This window comes from Alligator mississippiensis, chromosome 3 (genome assembly GCF_030867095.1).
Source record: "Alligator mississippiensis isolate rAllMis1 chromosome 3, rAllMis1, whole genome shotgun sequence".
Taxonomy (NCBI): domain Eukaryota; kingdom Metazoa; phylum Chordata; order Crocodylia; family Alligatoridae; genus Alligator; species Alligator mississippiensis.
The window spans coordinates 154,957,491-154,977,373 of record NC_081826.1 but is presented as its reverse complement, the minus strand read 5'-3'; the positions used below and the strand labels follow the sequence as shown (position 1 = coordinate 154,977,373).

The 19,883-nt window shown below is 44.5% G+C and overlaps 1 protein-coding gene across 4 annotated transcripts in view; it reads right to left on the bottom strand.

The window, feature by feature from the left end:
• Positions 1-19,883, bottom strand: part of TRABD2A (TraB domain containing 2A) — a 185,803-nt gene that overhangs the window by 50,340 nt on the left and 115,580 nt on the right. For 3 of the 4 annotated variants that reach the window (XR_009460922.1, XM_059724557.1, XM_019490837.2), the window contains exons 3-4: positions 5,501-5,647; positions 751-925 (exon numbers count right to left, since the gene is read on the bottom strand). Coding sequence is in view for 3 of the 4 variants with exons in the window: in XM_059724557.1 (XP_059580540.1) it covers positions 751-925; positions 5,501-5,647 (322 nt within the window). In the remaining variant the exon portion in view is untranslated. The remainder of the gene's footprint in view (positions 1-750; positions 926-5,500; positions 5,648-19,883) is intronic. The other variant, XM_059724559.1, reaches the window with a different exon arrangement.

Sequence of the window (19,883 nt, the reverse complement as noted above, 5' to 3'; positions counted from 1 at the left end):
GGATCACAAACAGTGCTGTCAGAGGTCTGAGTTTGGGAGTCCTGGGTATTATCTCTGACTGGTGCACTAATTTATAGTGTACCATGGGGCTTGTCACCTCCCCTCATTGTGTCTTTGTTCCCCTTCAGACTGTTCCTTAGGTAAGTGTGCAGCACATGGCGCAATGGACCCTTCTGAAAACCTCTCAGTACACTGGAATCCAAATGAATAACTGAGCTAGATACTTCATTGGCCATGAGCTCTTCCAAACTAAGCCAGCAAAAGACACTAACATTTAAAAGCACCTTCAGCAAATCTCTCTTGCTGGAGGTAATTCTCATTTATTTTTAACATGAATGAATGCCTTGTATCAAGGACCACATTACAAATGCTTTCTTGCTATAGGAATCCCAGTACAATATACTGGAAAAACTTTTCTGGTACAAAGAACCAGTGGAGAGAAAGATCCCCATCCCTATGGACAGAGGTAAAAGTAGAGTTTTCCCCAATATGACCAAGTCTGTGCTAGTGCCTTCTTATACTATAGTGATGTCAGTTAGGGACCACGGTTTTTGAATCAATGACTGACATAGTTGTACTGGTGGATATCTGCGGTGGGAACACCAACAAAATGAGGAGGGCATGTAGCACCTTTAAAGAGTCCGATCCTTCCTTGTGTGGGTTCATTGCAGGGTTTGAGGCCTTAGTGTGAAGAATTTTAAAACCTGCAGGTAGAATGAAATCAAATCCGGGAACTTCCCTGGCACATACCGGCTCCAAAAGCAAAGAAGAAACTTTTGTCAGGGTACTCCTCCAGCAGGTCCTTCACCCTCTTCCCCATCCGCTCATTCCGCTTGTAGATGAGCTCCTGGCGGAAGTAATCATCTATCTCTTGGGCAGTAATGCGCTCATGAGGAGGCAGCGTGGCGTTAATGAAATTGGGGACCTAGTCAAGAAAGAAAAAGTTTTGAAGGAAGCAATTTTATGCATATTTAAGTGAGACTGAGACTCTAAAGCCCAGCCATTGAAATTCTATTCATGTGCATGGGACTTTTGACAGCCCAACCAACTAACTTTGTTTCAATGCAGTGAAAACAACTGCTGTTGCACAACAGCTCTTGAATCCTGCATGTATGGAAAAAGAGAATCCAGGTCTCTCTTTGCTTATGCTGAGGGACAGTGGCAGAGCAGTTAAAGATTCATGAGTGCAAGTCATCACTCTGGAGGTATGCCAAAGGCTGTCCCCAATTGACCTAGCTGTAAATGGGAATTTGGCCATTCAGGGGTTGGGGAGTTAAAGGTAGGCAGATGCAATGCTTTGATGTGTGTCACTGGCTACCGAAATGGGAATGTCTTAGGGTGTTTACACAAGTGACATTTTTCATGCAATTGGGCCCTTGAAAGTGCTCTACAGCTGTGACTTAATACACACGCACAGCTGCAGAGCACTTTTTAAATGGCCAATGGCACGAAAAATTAACCCTAGTCAAATTAAGTATTAGATGAAGGTGCTCTAAAGCAGAGTGACTTGGGGTATTTATGTTCCTTCCAGAGTTAATTTTTCATGCATGGGGGAGGAGAGGAGGCAGGGGACTGCTGCCAGCTCCTTTTGAATGGCCAGAGCTGAGGAGGTGGCAGGGTAAAACAGAGCTTCCTTGCCTTGCAGGCCCAGCCTGGCTCCCCCCAATATCCCAGCCAGGGTAGCTGGGGGGGGAGGGGGCTCCATTCCATCCCACCCCCTCCTCAGCTCTGGACCTTCAAAGTAGCCTGCAGGCATGGGCGACTGGTGCCTCCCGAGGGGGCGGAGGTCCCCCAATGACTAATTGCCAATGGGAGGGGAGAGTCCCAGCAGCTGATTTTCAACCAGGGGTCCCCCAGCGGCTGATCGCTGAGACAGCTTTGAAACCGGAAGTGCACTTCCATTAGCAACTGGTGCTTCCAGGGAGTGCACGGCCAATCGCAGGGGGTGCATCGCCAATGCCTGCAGGTCTGTGCTGCCGTGTTTTATGTAAAGCATCATGAATCAGAGCAGGGCCCTGAATATTTGTAGGCATCCCTAACCATTCTTGCTTGATGAGCCATTAGGCCTGAGCACACCTTTGACTTGATCTTTGGCTATGTACTTTCTGCTGAAACTACCCTGGGTATTGCAAGGTTAAAATCATTCTGACAATGTTTCTGACCATTCCTCCACACCCCTGCAAATCTGGATGCAGGTACTAACACTGATGGGACAGTTAAAAGATGTCAGGACTGCCTGAGTCTAGAAGGGTGGAACTGGGAGCCAGAGGGCAAAAGCTATAATTGGGGCATCTCTGTTCACCTATCACAGTGCCCTGTTTCAGAACCCCAGGAGCGGAAGAGCCCGCTGGAGCCACTTGCTGCCACATTCATACAATAAACTGGCCATGCTCCAAAAAAAAAAAAAAAAAAGCGTCAAGCATGTTACACTGCTCTGGGAGGCTGCTTCCTATACTGGAAACAGGATAGCCATACTTGGGGTGAGCTAACTACAGAGTGACAAAGCCAGTTGACTTGCTCCCATATTCATTAGCCTAAAGTGATGTTGCCACACTGCTTCCAAGTTTATGAAACAGCTTGTCCAAAACAGCATAGCCTGCTTAAAGATGCCACCCTGGAGCATGTTAAGTTTTCTGCCTAGACACAGTTTGAGGGTCTTGAAAGCATGGAGAGAAGAGGACCTACAGCAAAGAGAGGAAGAAGGACAGAACACTGACTTGCTCCTAGTGACACCAGTGGGGTCTCAGGACCCACACAACTTGGCATTTTACTTTGTTGGTTACAAGCAATGGGGGAAGTGGGGGGGGGTGGCTAGTGGCCAGGTTCTCAGTGACATCCAACAAGCTGAGAAGCCCAGCCTTAAAGATTTAAGATGTTATTGTCGCAGGAGTGTCATTATTTGAGCTAGCTGTCATATTTACCCTGACACTAATAGAGACTATTACATGGGGGAGAAATGAGACTGACATAGGTACAAGTCATCTTGCCATGCAAAAACATGATGCTTTATCAACAGGGCAATTTTCTTCTTGGGATTACAAGCAAGATCAGGTTTCTATATCATATAATTTATATGATGGGGATCATAATCATGACCTCTCTTGTGAAGCACTTTAAGATATAGGGATAAAAAGCACTAAGCACTGTTCCTTAACATAATCACTGCTGCCATCTCTCTCCCTGGCTACTTGTATATGCAATGCAAGGCTGTGCTGAGAGGCACAGTGTCACAAACAGACAAGGAAGAGCAAACACAAAGCAGAGAGCCAGTCAAGCAGGGCTAAAGCAACAGTTTTTTCAGCCTCACAGTGTACCTTAGTTAACAACATGCTCTACCCTAGAACGGAATGTCCAGATTGGCGAGCAATACGTTACTTCAGTGAGCTCTGGCTTAGATCTGTGAGACTAACACTCATCTTTGCTGATGTACATGAATCACTGGGCAGAACCTCCCATACACTGAGGTATAGTCAGAGGCCTGCTGTCCTGATACCTTAAATCTTCTCTTAGTTTCAAACCAATTCACCTATTTATGCCTTCTCAATATTAGAAAGCTGAAACACCTTAGCTACACCAGTATATTACAGCAGTTCAAACTTCCTAACATGCCTACAGGTTCTGTAGGTACAAAGACACATTTTATTCCTGCGTTGCTGTTACCAAATGAGAAGGGGAATAGCTATTGTGATATAACTGAGTACAGTTTATACTGGTATAACTAAGGTTTGTACTATGAACCATAACCCATAATAGAAATGGTTATGCCAGTACAAGAATGTTTTAGGCCTGGCCATAAGTTCTCCTAATTTCCTAATTATTCTCCCTTCCTCTGTCCTGATATACTCCAAATATAATTCAGGTTGGTTTTAGGCTGTCACCTTTCCTCTCTTGAGACTCCTGCAAAATAATCTGCCTATGAACAAGAAAGCAAAGCATGCCCTGTCCTGAGCCTAGGGGCTGATGCAAACAAAATCGTAAGGAGAGTCTGCACTGCTGTGGCACAGAGGATATGAATATCAAGTAGCAAGTCTATAAATTACAACTTGTAGGCAAGCAACTGCTACCCCCACTTCAGCAATGAAGAAAATTAAAAAGTTTGTAAACAACTTGGCCACTAGTACACAGGTGTCAAAGACAGGGTCACACATTTCACTGTATACACAAAACAGCCTGTATCTGCTCTCCATTGGCACTAAACTACCTTATCCCTAAAACAGCCTAATTCCAGACGGTCCTTAAAAAAACAAAGAAATAACTTTCAGTACTTTACTCTCAAAACAAATACACTTTGTCTAAAAGGGAAAGCCAGTATCTACATATGGTACGCTGGGGTATGGCAGCTGGAACTTAATGTGGATACAGGTATAGAAAAGCAGCCCCTTAAGTCAGCTAATTCAAAATCTTGGCCAAAGTGTGCAGATGGCTTATTTAAAGAAAGGGAGTTTGAGCTACGAATCAGAGCAGCAGACTGTATATGAAATAACACTGGTTCTGGTCCCAGTAAGTGTAAAAGAGATCAGCAATCAGCCTAGGCTCTGCCTGAGGTGGGCTGCTGAATTGCCCAGTGAGGTATGTGCTGTGCCAAGATGCTCCAGTGATGTTTCTCTAGATCTGCAGTGGGATTATCAAAAACAACAATTTGGTCGGTGATCTTGTGCAAGTTGTATGCGACCTGAATTTCCCAGGTGCTGGGGGCCACCACTGCCCTTTGAGTCAATAAGAGCTTTGATGTGCTGCCTGTTAACTCTCCCTGTCTCACCTTCCCATCTGCGTGACATTGTATCCACATAGAGTTAAAAACCCTCACAATCAGATTATCGTCTCTTTGGCAATTGGTATACCAGCAGGATGGAAAGGACAAGTGAATGCTGGGCTGAAGGAGGCACAATGCCAATAGATAAATAACTACAGTGAAATCAAGTGGCAATTGAGCAGCAATGGTGGATTTCACAGGGACCAAGCTCTGGAGGTATAAAACAGACACAACACACAGACACAGACTGGGAGGTCTACCCAAACCACAGAACCGGGATGTGGAAGCTAGTCTTCACACAGGCCTCCTGCCATCACAGCAGTCACTCTCAGAGCACCATCTATCCCAGCAAAAGCCCAAGTTAACCCCTTGCATACCAGAATTCCCAATGTTGCTGTACTTTGTCACTGCAATATTAACTAGCATATGCTCAGACTGGCTTCACTCTTTGGGAAAACATTTAACTTTTCTCATATGGAACTGAAGAAAAGGTTAAAACTAAAAGGCACCAACCCCCCAAAATCCAGATCAGGGAACTAGGAGGCAGGCAAAATAGTCTGAAACAAAAAATCAAGCTTCTTGCTGGCAAAATGTAAAGCGATTCCACTTTTGGATAACAGTACTTTAGGCCTCGCAGGAGCTAAAGCAACTCTGTTCTTTGATGGACACTAACCTAATGGGGAGGGAGAAGCTTAAATGAGGGCATTCCCTGGGTAAAGTGCAAGGGATGGCAGTGGCAAGACTCACTTGAGAAGTGTCATGGTTGAAGATGATGGAGTTGAGGTCCCCACAGTTGTAATGCTTGATAAGGTCCTCTGTCGTATAGGGGATCTGGAGACTGCCTGCTCGAAGGCTCTCCTGCTGCAAGAGAGTCTGATTCAAAGCAAAGATCACCTGAGGGAGCGGGGGAAGGGAAGGAGAGAAGGAGGAAAAGACAGAGTTCCTTATGAGTTCCTTCACTCTCTGGTTGAAAAGATACATATGCACAAGACTCTTCATTCTGCTCCCATTCCTTGCTGCTGCAATAATCCATACACTTCACTAACCCAACCCTAAAGCTACTAAAACATCAGAAATGATGGAATCCCTGGTACACATAGCACCTACACATAGACTAGCTAGCTGTGGAAATGTATCTAATTTCACATGTCACTCCTTAAAATCAACCCTTTACACTGGCACCCTGGCTGTCTCACCTCGCATTCCAGCTAAAAGGTGACAGGTAGCCTAGTGCTACAGCAAAACCATGACTTCACTGAGTCCCTGAGGTTCTCACCCATCCTAACCCTAAGAGTTAAGAGATATTTGGAATGTCCTCTTTCCGCTAGGCAACAGCCATATAGTAAATTAATAAATTTGAAGATGGAGATATTTACTGGAAAACAACTGGGAAGCCAAATGTTTTGGATTTTGTTATCTACCTGGGACAAAGTTTCAGCCCAGATACTGTATCTGACAATCAAGTTACTGCTAATACTCTAGCATATTCTCCCCTCTTCATTTCTCTCTCTCTCTCTTATAAATCCCTGCATTCAGATGAGCTATTGCCCTCAAATTTCCCTATCCACATGCTCACAACAAACATGCCTGCTCAAGTCTGATCTTCCCTTCTACCAGCTTCTACCATTTAACCCCAGCTTTTCCTCCTCCTTCTGGAGGGAGGATTTGCCTCTTCCCTGTTCCCTATCATTTTTTCCAAAAAATTCCAAAGAATATTGAATATCTTGGGTTCAGTGATGAAGGCTGATGTCATTAAGCCAAAGATGCCATGTTTGTTGTGGGCTTCCTAAGACAGTGTTCTGGGGGTGGCATCCCAGGTGAGTAAATGGAAAAATCAGTGTACAGCTATTCAAAATAATCAGAGCCTCTCCCCAGTGCTCACCTTCAGTAAGCCAGCAGGAGGACTGGCTGCTGGCTATGTCTCCTAATGCTCATTGGGTGTTGACATCTGGGCACAGTGAAAGGAGAACTACCCCTGCCCCTGCCTTTGGCTCACACCCTTACTTATGGTTCACAGAGGCCTATTCCAACCCAACAGTTGGAGTACTCTCTGCTTCCCCTAACTTAAATTGTGGAGACAAAAGATCTGTATAGCAGAACTCTCCAACCTTCATCCACTGCTCAGGCTTTCCAGACCTATCCTTTCCTCTTTGTATAACAAAACAACATTGGCCTCCAGGTCCCTTCAAGATCTGGCACAGAGGACTGGCATTCTGGCTGTCTCTTGCATGGCTACTATAGGGGGAGCGACTACTAGGCTACTCACATGTCTGTGAAAAGGTAACCTCAATCTGACCCATAAACATGAAAGGCCCATAGAGTAGTTTTGGGCAACTGCTCTTCTGGCACTCAAGTGTTCTCTATAGGAAAGGAGGGGTACTAGAATTGCATGTGCTTCACTTACATCCTATTGGAAACTCCTACTCAGTGCCATAACCTCAATGGGATTTAATTATATTCTTAAGAGGCATCCTGAATAGGGATGTTTTGCTGAACTGGGTCTTAAAGAGCATATAGGGTGCTTATACAGGAGCCAGGAAGCTGCTCTGATGATTGAATCTGCTGGAGTGTGGAAATTACCATGCTCTAGCCAGCTTCCACATCTCATATATCAGTGTCCCCATGCTTCAAAATGGCGGTGGGGGAGCTTTAACTAAAGCTCATTTAACAAGCTTTAGATAAAGTGCTCCAGCTGCCCTTTTGAAGTGCAGGGACGCTGATACACGAGATGCTCCAGGCACTTTAATTAAAGCAGCTTGCAGAGCTGCTTTAATTAAAGTGTCCTCCTACCCCTGGCGTATGTGTAAAAACACCCATAATGCCTGTACTCAGTAGTCTGCATTTGCTGCACTGAGTTTCTGGGTGGAATTTTAGATGCTGATTTGATCCAGTTGGCATCAGGTTATCTAAAAGACACTTTAGTTAAGCCAGACAGACTTATCAGTTCTGAACAGAGCACATGATAAGTTTTAAATTTACCATAAACAAGGCAAGATAAACTCTGGCCTAAGCTTCCTTTTAAGTTTGGCTATTCCATGAGATTCCTCTGTCAGGTCTCTAACCCAGTTCCTCTGCCTCAGAGATGCACTCAAGCCCTAGACCCAATCATTGTGACCTGAGGAATCAAGAAAAAAGCTCTGCATCCCTGTGCTGGATCCTAGAATCTGAGAGCCTTTTAACTCCCTTTTCTCACAGTTAGCAGAGGTGCTCAAGCTAACACACCCCTCACTGAAAGACAGCGGCTCTGGCTACAGGATATTTCCTCATGAGGTATCTTCAATTCCAAATGGATATGTGGAATGTGAGCAGCTAGAAACTGTTAGCCTTTAGGGACATGCTGCAAAGCTCACCTCTCTCTTGATGTTGAAGAAGCAGTGGGCGCATCTATACCTGTGCATTTACTGCACAGAAACCAAAATTACTGTGCAGTGTGGGTGTGTGTCTACATGTGCACACCTGTACTGCACAGTAAATATGGCAACTTACACCATTTTTACCTTAAATTTGATACGTGCATCATGCAGGTATCAAATTTATGCCCAATTAGTTACTGTGCAGTAACGCACATGTAGACACCTTATTGCACAGTAACACTGTGTGTGGACTGACTTGGGACTAACTTTGGTCCCAAGTCAGTCCACACACAGCATTTATATGCTTTAATTTACTATGCAGTAAATTTAAGCCAGTGTAAATGCACGTGTAGACACACCCAGTGAGTTGAAAGCTGTGCCTGGCTAGAGGTGAGGGGTACATATACTAATTATTCTGAAGACTGTTATTCAAGTATAGATAGCTTTGAGCAAGTTATTGTGTGTTTTGTGGAATTTATTCTTGCTTCCTGTTTATTTCAAGTACTGTAAAAAGGATCTAGGGCCATAGCTGCTTTTCAGCAATGAGAAATTAACACACATTAATGCTATATATTCCATCACATAGCCAGGGGCTGCAAGGTGGTAAGCTAATTTTACTCAGCAAGAATTTTTCCAGTTCCCCGACTTGAGTATTTAAAAGATCTAACCTTGATGCTTTATAAACATGAGATTGTACATACTGTGTGATGATCTGAGCATAAATTTATTGCATCACAGGTACGCAGCCATGCATGCCACACCCTTTTTAATTTAAAAGGTCTTTATCCAGCATTATTAAACCATGTACTACCGGTGCAAAACAGAGTCCACAAGCACCATCAGCACCTCACAGAACAAATCAATATTGTTCTTATAAACTGTTATGGCCTGGAGACATTGGTTGGAAAATTCAAAGGTGTTCCCACTCTGCCTGCCCTAGATTTCAAGACTCTAGGAGAGTAGAAAAAGAATTAGTTTGTTCTTCCCCATCTTAAGCACCTGCCTTACAGGAGACTGGTGCCAGTTGACAATGCTATTTGTAGGACAGTGTTGGTATGACACAGGGTTTTTTTCGAGGGGAGGTCTGTAATCACCCTTTCTTCAATATCAGGAGGACACAAGTAAATTAAAGATAAAGCCCACATTTTCCTAACCTGCGTGGGTTCTTTTTTCAAAATTCGGCAACATTTCAGTGAAGGTAGTATCTACATGGGGATGATTATGAAAGTTAAGCTGAACTAAATTAAAAAACCTAAATGTAAAGCATATTAGTTTACTTTGAAAGAAAATTAAGCTATGGCAAACTATGGCCACTTTACCTCAGAATGAGAACATCCTCTTAGGCATCCCTACTTTTAAATTAACATATTATGAAATCACACTTTTGATTAGGTTGTCTTAATTTCCCATTCAGGCAAGCCCTAATGACAGAATGACTGAAGGGGGCCCATTGAGACCAAATCCACAGGGAAAAGTTTTGTGCGTACAGCTAGGTCAGCTATGCCCACAACAGCCCTAAGATAGATACAGGCAGAGGCCTGCATACCAGGACATCTTATTTCTTTTGGGGAAATGAGAAAAGCTACCCTGGCAAAAGTGCTCTCTTACTGGTATAATCTGTACCTCTATTTGGAGGGTTTTCCTGTACAGTTACAATGGCAGAACTCTTGTGCTGTAAAACTTGGGCTTATTAAACTTTGCAAATAAGTGAGATGATGGATGGATACAACCACAAGCATACAGCAAGGGAAATGAGCCATAGAGAGGCACTTTAAGGTTAAATTCTAGTTATCAAAATAAAGGCTTTAGTCTTCAGATCTACTATAGAACATTGAGAAGACCATCAAGAAGCCTTTGGAGTGCGAGACCTCACTGCAGCTGTTGGCTACTCTGGTCTTTGCTGAGAGATAGAAACAGTTCAGCCTCAGGGTGTGCAGCTGAGCAAAGTTCTACTGGAGATTCAGAGATGGCAACTAGATGGCTCAAACCCCAGGAGGAGAGAAAAGCCCTTTTGCCATCAGAATCAGGTATGTAATATTTCTGCCACAGGAATATCTAATGCTCCAGAACATTCAAAGTCATCTACAAAGACTCTCTTGCTGAATTCCCCCCCAAATTAAATGAAAACCGTGTGTTTAAATCCCTATGAAAATCTCAGCTTCTGTTTCTTTTCAGCCTGGCAGTCAGGCTTTAGAAGACACTAAAAACTGATGTCCTAGTTGGAGGTTTTGATGGCACTGTTTGGGTTGAAGGATGAAAAGACTTTTTTCCCCAATTCTGACTCTTCAGGAAGCAACACACTTGCATTTTTGTGGCACCCATTTAACCTACACCCTGAAGCACAGGTGCCTCCCGAGACTGGGGGGGGGGAGGGGGGGGGCACCAGACTACTGACCAGGGGGTGGGGGTAGGAGGGTTCCCACAGTCAATTGTAGAGCGTGGAATCACCAGCGGCGAAACTGGCAAAACCACAAGTGCACTTCCACCGGCACTTCCGGTTTCGCGGCTGGCGCTTCCAGGGCGTGCATGGCCAATTTCAGGGGGTGCACATGCACCCACGCTCACCCCCTATGCATCGCCAATGCCCTGAAGACCATTTCAGATAGAATTCCAGAAAGAATCACTTCTGAGCCTACACTGGGAGTTATTTAGTTACAGCACTGGCAGTTACAAGTCCTGCCAGTTGTGTGAAGTGCCAAGCGCTCTCAGCATCTTTGCCGATGTCAGTGCAAGTAGATTGTGCTCAGCCGGACCAAGCTCAGTGCTGGGAAGTAAGAGCAAGATCTGACAAAAGTACAGGAGTTGAAAGAATATCCATTTCCTAGACAACTGCTTTTCCTTAATGAGTTACATCTCCTCACTATTTGCATAGCTGTAGGTCTCTCTAAAAATACTTATAAGCCTCTGACATAAAATAGTGCAATGACATTTGTTGGGCCTCCAACACAACATCAGAGATCACAACTCAGCTAGCGCAGAGAATAGGTTGTAAAAGGAAGCTGTGTTTCTTTCTGTTGCAGTAACATTTTGGGCCTAGAAGGTAGATGTTTAATTCAAGGGCAAGAATTCAGAAGCTTCTGTAAAGGCATTCCTGGAGGTAGGAGCAGGATCTGAAATCATCTCTGTGGCATAATTTGATGATCTGAGCTAATGGTGTCAGCCAGCTGTTTGAAGCACCAGGAGCTGCTTTAAGCAGTGCCCCTGTTGAGCAGGTTATTTTCAGCAAACAGTAAGTGATGGGGTGTCCCACAGATTTCAGAACAAGGAAGATTCCTGAGCTCATCTGCTTATGGTGTTTAATTTTTTGAGATATTTTGTTATGAACTGATAAATCTTATCTGGTGTTACTTCAAAGAGAAAAAACTAGCCTCTTTACAAAGTGCTGGTTTGGGAAGTCCACAATAGCTGGTTAGATGCTGAACTCACTTGTTAAATGGAATAAACATAGAAACAATTCAACTAAGTGAAGCAGGTATAAGACAAGGAGAAACTAGTATCAGGCCATCAATGGACTTACAGCTATTAAATTCAATGCTTTCACAAGGCAAAGTCCTTCCTGCAGTAAGCAAGAAACCTCCTCTTTCTAGCAGTGCACAGAAGAACAGAGAAATTTGCAGCAGCAAGTCGCCAAAGACCTTGAGAACTGATTGTGCATAGCTGGGAAGCAGCTAAACTAAGCTACAAGCTTGCACTAAGCTTCATTTTTCAAGCAAAAGGCACATAGAGTGTACTTCTCTTCCCCAAGTGTCTCTTGCATTGCACTGTATTTTATTAACTCTGAAATCTTCCATGCCTTGAGACCCACAGGAAATCGCTCCCCCAGTTTGTCCTCGTTTAAAAAATATTCCTCCCCCTGCACCCTACCCTACCCCACTCCATTAAGCGTATTCACAGCAGCATCAAAGCAGCTCCTGAAAAGATGTATTCGGAGAACAAAAGTAACAAGTTTATTAGAATGGGATTTTTTTCTTCCACCTCCCATTTCCACTGTGATCTCTCTCTTTTCCCCCCACCTTCTCTCTTTTTGTACTGTGGAAAAAATCGATTAAGCTCTCTGGTATACATATTGCTGCAAGCCTCATTCGCCTCCCTGAGATTTCTTCAGCTGTCAGGAGACACTTGTCCCCTTTACCGGCATTGTTGGAGCAGCCTGCTAAGCTAAGGGGGTGGAGAAGAGGGGGTTAGAGCTCGGCAGATGCCTTTTTTGTCAAAGACAAAAGACCCCCTGCCATCCTCTCCACTTTTCAGCACTTTCATCCAGCCTGGATCAAAGTGCTGCTCTGCATATGAAAGGGCCCTGGCATTATGTGCCTCAAATTAGCCTATCACCATCCCACTAGCCTCCAAGTCTCTGCAACAAAAGCGCTCACATCTGTTCGATCATTTGCCTCATCTTCTGTTTTTTCTCAGCTCTCCATTTCGAGAGCCATTCAGTCCCATGAATTATAGTTTGGGGGAGCATCTTCCTTCCTACGAGACCGCTCAGCCAGATAATTTGCTTTTAATTGTCTTAAGGAATCACAGCAACTTTTGGGGCCATCATCTCACCACACTCATTGCCATCAGCAACCCTTTCCTCTCCCTCCTCCTCCTCAAGACCTCACTTCTCTTCGCCCTCTTCACCTGAACCAGACCATTAGCCCTGTGTGCCAGCAAGCGCTCCTGCCCTGAATCAAAGGCATTGTGGCTATGAAAGTCAATAATCTGCCTTTATCATGGTAATGGCGCGGCCTAAGCACGGAGAAGAAAGTAGGAATCCTCACTGAGCTGCGACACACTTCCTTAGATGTTCTGTGCCTGTATCCTGCCACTATTTAAGCCAAAAGGACTGGGAATGCCCTTCTCCAAGCCTGGAACCTGAACTTTCCTGCGACAACTCTGCAACCACCACTCAAGATACATATAGGGGATAGGGCTGTGTTAGCATTTCATTTAGAGAGCAACCAGAACTCAGCAGGGGGCCTGAGCACCAGCCAGCAAGCTGTTAACTATCATCTGCTAAAGTGGTCCCTGCACTTCCAGCCTGTGGGAGGAGGGACCCTGTACCAGCTGGAACTCATCTGGAATCTTGCTCTGACCCTGACAAGTTTTTATAATCAAAAGAAGAGCTATACTGACATGAGCCAAAAGAAAAGCAGCCTGGTCCCCTATCAGATTGTTTTCTTCAAGGTCAGAATCAGCTGTCTTAAAAAAAATATTATAGACCAGTGCATAGTACAAAAGACTCTGTGCTAGGGAAGAAAAGATATCTTTAAGAAAAGATATAGAAACCCATACTTGCAGAAGCTATAGGCAAAATTAAGCTCCTTTTTCATTCATTGTGTTTGGTTTCTTAATTTTAGTTCTTGGAGGATGGAGGTGGGTACTGTGTAAGAGCAGAGTGCTAGCAAGTACTCATATTATAGAAGAGTAAACTGAGGCACAGAGTTGTTACACACCTTGAACCAGTCAGACAGCACATTACTAACAGAGCTGGTAGCAGAGTCCAGAGGTTTTGATACTCAATCCTCTACTCTGAGCAGTCACCTGCCCTGGTACATACAGGTGCCAAGCTTTGGATGTTTCTATTTTAAGAGGGAGCAGTAGTAAGTTGGCAGGTCTTCACTATTATAGGTTTATATTTTAGTAATGCCGAGAGGCCAATCAAGTTGGCAGCCCTACCATACAATATGCAACAAAAACACAAGTACAGGGCAGCCTCTGCCTGTAGAGGGATTATGCCGAGGGGAAGCAGTGGCTATGTTTACACTGGAAGCGTGCACACAGTTAGTGACATAAATGTGCCTCAAGCAATGACAAGACGACCAGCTTGCATTTAGGTAGTGTCTTTTATCCCACTTACATCAAGTGTTCCACAAACACAAACCCATATAACAGACAGAGAAAACTGATGTTGGTACCATAATGCGGAGCTCAACAGCACCAGAACACCAGTTCTCACCCCTTCCTATAACACATCTCTCACCATTCAGCCTACAAGAACAAAGTGTAGCTGTGATTCTCTGACTCCTGTTTCTGACTCCTGAATACAGAACTTTGTAGTGCTGAACATGCGCTTTGGACGTATGCCATGTTCCCCGGGAGCCCTCCACATTCATCACTCCTGCACAGTAAATGAAGTAATGAGCCCGTGCACATGAAGCCAAGACCAGGCTAAACGTGTTATTTAATAAATAAACTTAAATATAAAATGTTACCAGTGATAATAAAAAAAGTAATAAATAAGCTTATTGAGTACCTGAGGGAAGTATATTTTTAAACCCCACACAAAATCACCACTATTATAAAAGTCTCATCACGGAAAGACACACATGAAAATCAAGAGGCCTCTCACTGAAAAAATGTCAAGTCTGTGACCTTCAGCTGAAGTTCATAGCATAAACCATCTCTATCTGTATTTCTCTATTTTTTGTATTTTCCTCTTGCTCAGCATTTCTTTGAACTCAACAATGGCTGAAGGTGTTTTGTTTAAAATGTTCAACACAATCACAGAAACTGAGGTTGAAACCAGGCTGAAAATGTGAAATGTTGAAGTGATAAGGAAAGGAAAAAATAAAAAGTACTTTTCATGCTAGTAAAATTGATTTTTTTCCTCAGATTAATCCATCTTCCCATAATTCTCACTCATAGGTATTTCTAAAAAAACTCTAGCCCAATGGAGGCAAAAGTTTCCCTCTTCTAGTTTTACATATGATTACAGTCATGTATGCCCTCAAAAATACTAGGCTACAACACCACTACAACTGCAAAATTACTCAGAAGTTGGGAAGTGCCAAAAATAATGTTGCTAGGCTACAGCCCACTGCAAAAAAGTCTTATGTCGAAGAACTGTACCTATAAGCGTAATTATCTGCCCCACTTATAGTATTCACCAGCACACAAATACATACATACACAAAAGCTTCTCCTATTGACCTAGTTGCCCATATTCACTCTCCTCAGAAGAATATGTTTAAAGTTCAGGAGATATAAAACTAGTACAGTGGAGTGAAACCTTCTTGTCCTGTGAGCCAGATGAGTGGTGTAGGGCTGGTTTGGGAGTCAGATCCTTTGGATAGGGTTGGTCCATGAACCAGATCCACAGTGGGGTCCACCTGCAGGCTCAGTCTGTGAGTTTTATCTGGTATGCTGGCCCAGCCCTGCCCACTGGAGCTGGGGATGGAGTGGCCCTGTGCAGCAGTTAAGGCATGTAAGCAACTTTAATTTTACTTGGTAGTGAGGCTATATAATAATCACATGACTCAGACTGAAAGGGCCAGATCCTATTCCAACTATTAGGCATCTGAGTAGATTTGGACACTCAAGTATGCCCCTATTCCACCATGTTCAAGTTCCTGAAAAGCAATTAACACAAAAGTGGGTAGGCTCTCCACCTACTTGCTGCTTTTTGGTGACTCAGTCTTAATGCTAAGTGTTACAAAAGTAGGTGCATAAATATTTTTCAGGGGCTTGAGCAGGGTGGAAGAGGATCGCATTTAGATGGAGGATTACATTTAGAAAGAGGATAATGTTTTGGTAAATCCACTTAAGTGCTTGATATGTTGAACAGGATCTAACCCAAAACTTTTGGAGCAAGGACCATCTTTTATATTTTGCATTTGTATAGCACCTAACACAATGGGGATGGGAAAAAGCAACATAGCTGCTGTCTGGCACATGCCCAGGGAGGCCGGGGAATCCCCTCATGCCATGCTTAGGCTCTCATTATCATGTGTGATTGCTAGCATGCACATTTAGCACTAGGAGCTAAATTATATGTTTTTTGGCATTTGCAATGCAAGGACAAGGCATGTTTTCCTTTGCACAGTCAGAGGTGGCACAGACATGTCCTCCAGAGCTGCAGTAATGAAGGCAAAGATTTTTTTGTGGTTACAGGCCTAGATTAGATTGGATGTGTGTGTGTGTGTGCATGTGCACACACGTGGTGCAGACATGCCCTCCAAAGCTACAGCAATACAATAATGAAGGTAAGTAGGGTTTGTGTAGTTACAGGCCTAGATTAGAGAGAGAGAGAGAGAGCGAGAGAGAGAGAGAGAGAGAGCGAGAGAGAGTGTGAGTGAGTGAGTGAGTGAGTGAGTGAGTGAGTGAGTGAGTGAGAGAGAGAGAGAGAGAGAGAGAGATTTCCCTGTTTGGCAGTGATGGATGGGACAGACTTCTGACCAAAGCAATGGTTACAATCCAAGGGAGAGGCCACTGAGATAGGATTGCCAATGCATTTCGTAACCTAAAACTGTCACTACATCCTGCCACTGTGATGTGTTAATTGCAGCAAATTAAAGGCAGTTAACTGCAACATAACTATTGTCCCATCTAATCCTTACTGCTAAGGTATCATCCGATAGCACACACACATCCTCATAACAGTCAGTTTGAAAACATATGGTGATAGTTGACCACTGGGAAATGGCATCTACTTTTTGTTAGCTGGTTGGTCAAAATCCCTTTAGGATGCTGATGGTCTGGGGGGGAGGGGGGAATGTCTCCGTTTCATTCGTCCCCTCCCAGATAAGACATCTCTCAACGTGTGTTCCTGTTTTCTCTAGTGCTGGGCAGAATACGCAGGCCCAGCTGGAAATGGAACATTCAGTGCTGGAGAATAGAACCCAGCTTGGCTTCTCTTTTGAAGATCAAAGTCCCTTGTCTGAGTAGCAGTGTCTCTTGAAAAAAAGCTCAAAGCACTTAAATCAGCGTTTGAAAGTACAACAGTCCAGAAACAATTCTCACCAGCTCCCTCACAGCTAGAGGTGGGATATTTGTTTTCTAATTTAAAGTAGAACAGTCCAGCAAAAAATTCTCGACTTCCAGGAAACACAGGGCTCTCTACCTTCTGCTTCTTCAGCTGCTGTACAGATTTACATTACTTTCATAGCTCAGCTACACAGAAGTGAGTAAACCAAGGCTATAAAATAAACATATTAAACAAGCTATGCTAGTGATGTGATGAAAGGAGCCCAAACAATTATCATATTCTTTCTTGTAACCATGCAATAAGATACTTAAAATTTCCCTGCAGCCTTACCAGTTAGGAAAACATGTTCTTTAAATAACTCGCAGTGCTAATAAATTATTTTCCCATTCAACAGCACCATTAGGTTTCAATATTCCAGCTGACAGAACAAGATTTTTGCACCAATATATGTCAAAAAAATTTAGAGCACCTTTAAAAGAGGTTTCTGACTGTTAGGGATGCAAACACCTATACATGATTCATAAGATAAAGCCCAAGGTTGCAAACAGGAATGCAGTGTTAAAAACAATTCTGACCTTTTTTTAGTCTTTCCAAGCTCTTTGTGATAGAAGGCTTGCTCTATTATTTTGTTGTATTATTTTCCCATAGTCAAAAAATTAACGAAAACTAAGAACTGGCATTTTCTGAGGGGTGCCTTGAGCCTAATGAGTGGTGCCTTGAGTCTAAAATGTTGATAACCACTGAGTTATCAAAGGTGCCACTGTGCCCTACCTCCTGCCAAAAAAAGTACTAAAATGTTTTTTTTTTTCTAAGAAAGCTGTTACAAGCAGTTTGTCCTTTCTTAGCACCTCTAGTTAGACTAAATTTTTAAGGTACAGCTGCTCAAGAGAAATGAGAGATTGCCTATATGCTGTTTGTAGCCACCTTTGTTTCATGAATAATGTAAACAAACAAGTTGCACTGAGAAAATACCCAGATTCTGCATTGTCAATTTCTCTTCCAACAGGAAGCCAACTAGCACAACCCTGAAATCTGCTAATAAATAAGTAGCTATACAGTGGTTGCTAGGTACTGGGCTTAGTGAAAAAAGTGGAAATGAACAAGTTGTTCACCCATCCTCATTGAATTAAATGGCTTTTAATATTGCACCCCAGGACCTTCATTACACTTCTCCTGGTTTCTGATTTCCTTGATGGTAAGCTTATTGTGGGAGAGGATGGCCATTCCCTAAGTGCTTAGAGAGCAACTGGCATGCTTCGAGTGCTAGCTCAATAGTATGACACAAAAAATAAAGAGATAATGAAATGTGCAAAAAAAAAAAAAAACAACACATGACAGCCCTTTATCCCTGACTGAAACACAGTCTCAAGAGCTTTGTCCCAGCAGAGACACAGTGAGCTCACTGAGTGCCTGGAGTTAGGGAGTGGGGGTGGTGTGAGAGGGTTTGCTGACCACTGTAGACCAGGCTGTTGAAGGGGGAGGGTTAAGGAAAGTGAAGGCTTACTACCACTGCCACTGGCACAGCAGCTACTGTAGAAGCATCAGCTCTGCTCCAGCAACAGCAGCCCTATGTCCAGGTTTCCTGGGAGCCAACCCTGGTGGCTCTGTTAACTCCCTCCCTCCTTACCCTGCTACATGCCTATTGGGTGCAGCGTTGTGCCTATTGCAGCAGTCTCCCCCCATGGAGAGTTCAGACCTGCCCCTGCTGTGGCAAAGACTCATGGGGCGCATCCACACATGCAAGCACGTGCGCTTGCAGCAGCTCAAATAGAAGCAGTGGAAATTTGATCCGGGGCTTTGTCTCAGCACATGTGCCCAGAAATGCACTTTAGTGTGGGGCAAATTGTGCCACTTAGGACAAAATAACCCTGCCAGGCTCCTCCTAGATCTGCAGCCAGGGAGAGCTAGAGCCCAGAACCAGCGCCTGTGCTGTCCCTAGCAGTATAAAAAGCTGCCCTGTCCTGGCCCCATCAGTACAAAAAGTTACACTGGCAAGTAACTCAGGGCAACTTGCTCTCAGGAGCTTCTGGGGCCCAGCCAACTGGTACCCGGGGACACTACCCCTTGTGCCAGATGGACTGCTGAAGCATCACTGAGAGTTTTCTGCACCCTTTACCCACTGCAGCAGTCTGGCAGTGAGGGCTGCTGCCTGGCTGTGACCTGCTGTGCATTTGCCAGACCCGGATGGGGACTGCACAGTCAGTAGAGGCATCTGCCCCTCTGGGCCAGCTGCCCGTGGGCTGTGGCTGCAGAGTTGGCCTCTGTGTAGCACTACTGCCATGTGTGCCCCCTGCACAGCCATCTGGGCAGCTATAGCCTGGAAGATGTTCCTAGTGTGGTGGTGGCCTGCTTTGAACTGTCAAAGCATGTCCTCCTGGCCCCAGCTGGTCAGTAGGTCAGTCACCTCCAGCTGGGTCCAAGATGCCAGCTCTGAGCAGGCAGGGTCCTGCCACTGGCCTCCCTTGCAGGAATTCTGGTGTTCCCTATTGGAAAACTGAAAAATCCCTGATAAAAAAATTCCAAAGTCACTCTGTAAAATACCCCAAAATCCATGTTCTTCCACAATTAAAACAAAAGACCACTAGAGAGAGAGAGACAGAGAGACAGTGATCAGTTGGGCAATGTTTTATTGATATATCTACAGTGTTAAAGTAATTTGGACACCTAGCAGTGTCCCTATCATCATAATAAAGTGAATTCTAAATACCTATGCTTTCCTGCCCCCCAACAGAAGCCACAACCCCCCCACAGGGGCCACATCCCCCAGCCCCCTGGATTGCTACCCCACCTGGCCCCATCCCCCGCTGGCTCCTGCAGCCCTCCCATGGCTGTCCCACCCAGCCCCACCCCCCTCTTGCACCCCCATCCCCCCCATGCTGCTCCGCCTGGCCCCATCCCCCACTTACACCCCTATCCCCCCCAACGGCTGCCCCCCACCCCCAGCCCAGCCTCCGGCACTTAAAAAAAACAAAAGAAAAAAAAGCCTCTACTCACCCCAGGAGCAGAGGCTTTGAGGGCTCTGAGGCCTCCTGGAAGAGCTCCCCCCCCATGCAGCACGGGGCAGCAGTGGCTGTCACCCAGCCCCACG